This window comes from Typopeltis vanoorti, chromosome 12 (assembly GCF_054136105.1).
Source record: "Typopeltis vanoorti isolate ZY-2024b chromosome 12, IOZ_Tvanoo_1.0, whole genome shotgun sequence".
Classification (NCBI taxonomy): domain Eukaryota; kingdom Metazoa; phylum Arthropoda; class Arachnida; order Uropygi; family Thelyphonidae; genus Typopeltis; species Typopeltis vanoorti.
Window position 1 is genome coordinate 46,912,629 of NC_143560.1, and position 6,000 is coordinate 46,918,628.

At 32.4% G+C, this 6,000-nt stretch overlaps 1 protein-coding gene across 2 annotated transcripts in view; it reads left to right on the plus strand.

Moving 5' to 3' along the window:
• The window catches only part of LOC150100754 (dnaJ homolog subfamily C member 25 homolog), a 167,268-nt gene extending 162,375 nt beyond the window's left edge, over window positions 1–4,893 (plus strand). For both annotated transcript variants that reach the window (XM_090401691.1, XM_090401692.1), the window contains one exon: window positions 4,194–4,893. In XM_090401691.1, the coding sequence (XP_090257817.1) occupies window positions 4,194–4,313 (120 nt within the window). In that variant the 3' untranslated portion in view covers window positions 4,314–4,893. The remainder of the gene's footprint in view (window positions 1–4,193) is intronic.
• The last annotated feature ends 1,107 nt before the right edge of the window (window positions 4,894–6,000 follow it).

Sequence of the window (6,000 nt, forward strand, 5' to 3'; positions counted from 1 at the left end):
TCGTCTGAAAGTTCATAAACCAAATACTCCATTAAGACTGGTTATTAACTGTTTAGGATGTCCCACTTATAAGATATCTAAATACTTATGGAATTTACTTGCTGCTTCTACTACAAAATCTGCTTATATAAAAATTATTTGGATTTTAAAAATAAAATTTGTGATGTTCATCCGGGTGCTTCCAATGTTATGATCAGTTTAGATATTGTATCCTTGTGTACTAATATTCCTTTATCAAAAATTACTTCAAGAATTCATTGCAGTCTGTTTGATTTTATAATATATTCTGGTTATTTCACCATTAAAAGCATATCAACAAATTGAAGGAACAGCTATAGTCAGTCCTATTTCTCCTATCATTGCCTTTTTCATGGAACATCATCATGAATATCCTGATATATTTATTCTCATTCTCATTCATTTAATGTAGTAGTGGATATTTAATAATAGGATGCACCATGCGTAGATAAAGATTGGACACTGGGTTAGAAACCCTGATCAGTTATTCAAATTCGTACAGGCTGTGTGGAAGTTCTATCAGTTATCTATGACCTTTAAGCAGTCCAAAGTTTTTTCAATATATATTATTTTTTAATATATATCAAGAATCACTGTATATACACCATCCTGCCAAAATAATGGGATATACTCCTCTAGTTGAAGGAGTGCTGATGTACTTATGCAATATAAGTTTTGTGGCCTATAACTGAAATCATTGGTTTTCCTTGGAGTCATTTTGATCTTTATATGTCAAATGATGAGTATGTGGGAAGAGCAGATAGCATTTCAATGTAAAATGGTCAGGTATTATTTCAGGCAAATATCTTTATGTATGCTATACAATATGTGACAAGAAAGCACTTGCCCTTGCTACCTGCCTGCAGTGCTGCCATGTTCACTAAGTCTGTTGCCAATATTCTTATGCTCATTACCTACTTCCTGCCATGCCATGGCCATTTGCCAGCATTTAGTACATTATGCATTCTGATACAATTCTTGTATTGTAATCCATATGATCTGCAGTACTTTGGCCAGCACACTGAATGCTCACTATCACACTGTGGCAATATTCACCTTGGCATCATTTCACTCATTATCACGTTGAATTTGTACTCTCATGTTGCCTCTTGATATATTGCCTACCAGCTTTATCTAAAACTCGGAATAGTTTTAGATAAAGCTTTCTAAAACTTTTTCTTTTCTAAAAGAAAAATCTTTCTTAAATGACAAATGATGCAGTGGATTCCTTGAATGACTGGAAGTTGGTACCAAATAAACTAGCTGCTCAGCAGATAGTATGCTTCATTCACACAATTGAAGATGCAGAAGAAGTAAAGTTAGAGAGAGAGAGAATCTGTGGGGGATAGAGGGAATCTATTTATAAGATTATCATAGGAAAATAGGATATTATGACAACTTCCATATGAAGTCAACAGACTCATTGTGGCCAGTCTTACTCAGCAAGCAACATATCATAATGAACCTTAAACTCATTCACACTCCCAGCATTTGCAATGTATTCTGCTAATTCATTCTACTAACCCACAATAAATATCATTATATTGATAACATAAGCCAATACTGTATCAACAGTACTGGCTTATAGTTTTACTAATGTTAGAACACTGGTTAGAAGAATACTGCAGTTAGCAGTAGCAAAAAGAATCGGCAAGATGTACGTATCTACTTTTATCACTGGAAATAAATTATTTGCAGCTTTTTTGCTGAGTATATAAGACTCATCAAGTAAAAAAAAAAAGTTCATCTTGGATGTGCCACTGATAAATGTACCATCATCCACCATTACTGAATTACTCTTTGCTGTTTGTGATGCTATTTACACACTCACCAATCAAGAATACATAGTATGCTATATTTTGATATGAGAATAACATCTGAAGGATATGTGAGGAAGAATATCCATTACCAGAAGTGAAAAGTAATGGATATTGTGTAAATGAGAAGGGAGTGTTATATATGATTTCTTTATGAAGAAAAATTAAATTCCGGGAAGGCAAGAAACTGATTTTCTTTGTTTTTATTAGAATTTCCTATGAATATATGATGACAGACAATTTGAGCTTATTGGGAGCGGTAATTAAAGGTGTGATGCATGCAATAGAGAAACAGAAAACTAAAACAAATGGCACTTCTTGTTGGAATAGTAAGAAGTCAGTGTGAGAGAGAATATGAAAGAATTTGCTAGACGAAGGAAGAAAGAACAGTGAGGGAATGAAAATTGTTGGTCTGTTGCTGAGATACAATAGCAGTGAGTTAAGGGGGGGGGGGAGTGATTCAGTGGGGAGACCATGTAGAAAAAATGGATGGGAGTTTTTAGATGCATGGAGTGAGTTTGATGGCAGAAAAGACTTTTATAAGAGAGATGGCCTGCACTTGAATGGATTTGGCATCAGATCTCACAGTCTGATCTGCCCGATATTTATGAAAAAATGACAAAACAGTTTGTGGAAATTATAGAGGTATTTCTCTGTTTTGTACAACACACAGAATATTTACCACTATTTTCGAGAACAGATTAAATCCATTTATGGAGAAGATATTGGTGTCTACCAAGGAGGTTACAGGAAAGGCAAATCCACAATTGATGATATACATATAGTTAAACAATTATTAGAGAAATTTTGGGAATTTGATTATAAATATTCATCAGATTTTTGTTGATTTCCAATAAGCACATGACTTTGGAATATCAGATAAGCTAGTAAGATGTACATGGTTAACATTGGAAAATTCAGAAGCACAGGTTAAAATACAAAATACTTTAACATCTCCCTTTCCAATAATTCAAGGATAAAAACAATGTTATGGTCTATCTCCAGGATTTTTTAACTTAGCCTTAGAATATGTTATCCAATCCTTGCCGGTTGATATTAGATTAATAAACAAATCATTGCAGATTGTAGCATACAGATAACATTAAAATTATATCAAGAACCAGACAGAAAGCAGAAGAAATGTATTTTGAACCAGAAAAATCAGTTCAGGAAGATATGTCTGAAAGTGGATCAACAAAAAAACCAAAATAATTTTTAATATCAGACAGAATCAGTTAACTGATACAAGTGTGAAAATTGTGAACCTTGAAATAGAAAAAGTGGAACAGTGCAATGTTTGGAGCATTGCTTAAACACTGAAAGAGCAATTTTTCATTCCAGTATAAATTACCAAAATGGAAAATGGTTTGACGATTTGCTTTTTACTATTTCCATGACCGTGAAATTACTTTGACTGTAAACATCATTTGGTATGGACAATGCTCTTTGGTTGGAAAGATCTGTGTTTAAATCATGCATAGGACATGATGAATTGGCTACTTCACCTTTACCTATTCAGGTAAAGATGAAGTAGCCAATCTCACATGAAGGTGGCAGGGTTTTTAATCCTGCAAAGATGGGCAAACTGGCCAGAAGTAGATGAACAGTTAGTATGTAGAAATGTTTATCCATTGGCAGTTCATGTTGAGTTTAACAGTTGATAAGAAAAATAAGAAACTCGCCATCATTATGGCAAGTTGGGACTAGCAGATCATACTTTGGACATCAATTCACATGGGATTAGATGGGGGGGGGGAGACCAAAATGCTACATAGAAATCATAAGTCAAAGAGACTTGTTGGAATCAGCAGTGGCTTTAAAACATTCCCTAAACCTCAACGAGTATTACTGTATCAGTTTACCAAAAATCTCAGCTTTATACCCTTAGTTGCTTCAGCTGTAATTCTAAGTAAAGAACAATAACCAAAAATCTGGGAGACAGTTTTTAAGATCCGATTAATGCTTGCTAACCTCTCTTTATCCAACAATATATGGCACTGATTATGACTTTTTTTGTGTTGACCATTACAATTTTAACCTGTTTCCACTATTGACTGATTGCTGCTGTTTGCATACTATAACTAACTATTTGTGTTCTGAATATTTTGAATATAAAAATAGCAAAATATCAACAACTAAGAAAATATATATTGCTTTGCAAATTAACATATTTAACTTGGTATCATAGACAATGCACTGGCCTTATCACTTTAGTTGCTTTCACCATAAATCTAGTCCCCTCCCTTACTGTAAACAAAGCAGGTATTGAATGCTAAAAGTCAGTGTTTTAGATTGTCAGTGCAGGTTGTCATACTATGAAATCTTGCATTTTGATTGCTTTATTTTATTTCTTTGAAGGCATGGAAACAAGCTAAAGATGATGAAATGAAAGCTCAACTAGCCCACAATTCTCGATACAAGAGCTATAGGAGGTATATGAAAAGTCACGGTCCTGGCCAATTCACCTTTGAGGACTGAAGATTAATGCATACTAGTTACTATAAAATCCTCCTTTATATTTTGAGTTTTAATAATATGGAGAGTGATTTTAAGCTGCACTTTTGATTTAAATCAATGAATTTTGTAACTATATTTCTGTGCATCTGCTTTTATTTTGTGCAGAACAAGACATGATATAAACACTGTTTTGTTTTTATTATTATTATTGTTTAAGAAAATATATTACATTCTTGGAACATTTTGAAGGCATCTTATAAGATGGATTTATTCTCTAATTCGGTGAAGAAATCTGAAGTCCATCTGAGAAAATATTGTTGACATTGATGTAACTATCCACAATGCAGGAAAAAGAAAAGGTCTTACCAACATCATCCAAAAGTACCCGAGGAAAAGGAGACTAAAAGATGGCTACTGAGGTCATTTTTTTAGACCATCATTTACAATTTTATTTATAATATGAACAAACACAAAACAGTATTTTTTTAATGTTAGAAAAAAAAAAAAAATACAAATGTAAATAGTTTGTCTGAAAATAGCCAGATTTATTTATATCTTTATTGTCCCTATATTTTATGATGTAGGGGGGAAAAGTTTCATATTCAGAGAAATTAAAAATTGTTTACATGATATAATTACTTGCTCCGCTTATATTTATTTTGTAACTTACAGATCTTACCATAACTGTAAAATAAAACTGACTGCCAAAATACCATGCCATTTTCATCCTGTTCAAATGGGAGCATCCATTTTCAAGCATGAGATTTCCAATAGCTGTCATTTTGCTGGTATCCCTCTTTCTATACAAAATTATCCCCAAGAATTTAGAAATCATAATTCATTAATGAAAACTGTAGTTGATAAATAGATTTTAAGTTTTACCAACTGAAATTTATGGCTAGATACTAAAAATCCTTGCTAACCACTTTAAGTAGATTTTGTTAAGCAGTAAGTTGAAGTTAGTTCTGTTTTTGTACTCCATTGTTTCAAATCTTGCATTTATGAAGCCAGCCAGAAATTCTGGGAATGTGAGTCGATAGATTTCGAACTAGGATGGGGGTAAAGGGAAGAATATCCCATTCACAATTAAAAACATAACTTCAGAAATGTTTGTCTAGGTATGGTCAGAATCTCTGATTTAGGAACATTGTTCCTTTCTTTTGTTGACAACATGCAAAGTTTGACTTTTAAAGGCTCTAAAAGTTAGTAATAGAATTCTTGTATTAAAAAAAAAAAAATGTTTATCTGAAGGAACTTGAATCTCAAATCATGGTATATGGGGCATTCCATGTAAAATCATTAAATTAAATTGAAGGCTGTATAATTTTGTACTTTGATGAAAGCGAGTTATTTGGTTACCCTATCCTTCAGATGGAAGAAAAAAAAATTTTTTTTTTTTAATTTTTAGAGTTGATTTTTTCTGGAATACTATTAATTATGGTGCCTATTTTTATTTGACAGATCCACAGAATTTTACAACTTTGAAAGGTTTTTCCAGATGTCTAATTTCAAGTTTTGAATGTTATTTTAATGCTCAGGGTGTTGCTTTTGGATTTCTTATATTTTAGACAAATTGATGCTTTTCAAGATAGTGACCATCTGTACTAATCTTTTGTTTTTTTTTTTAATTTTGTTTTTTTTCTCTCTGTTTCATTTATATGTGTAGTGGAATATGTGTCCAAAATCACCTTGATTAAAGTTTCTTCTA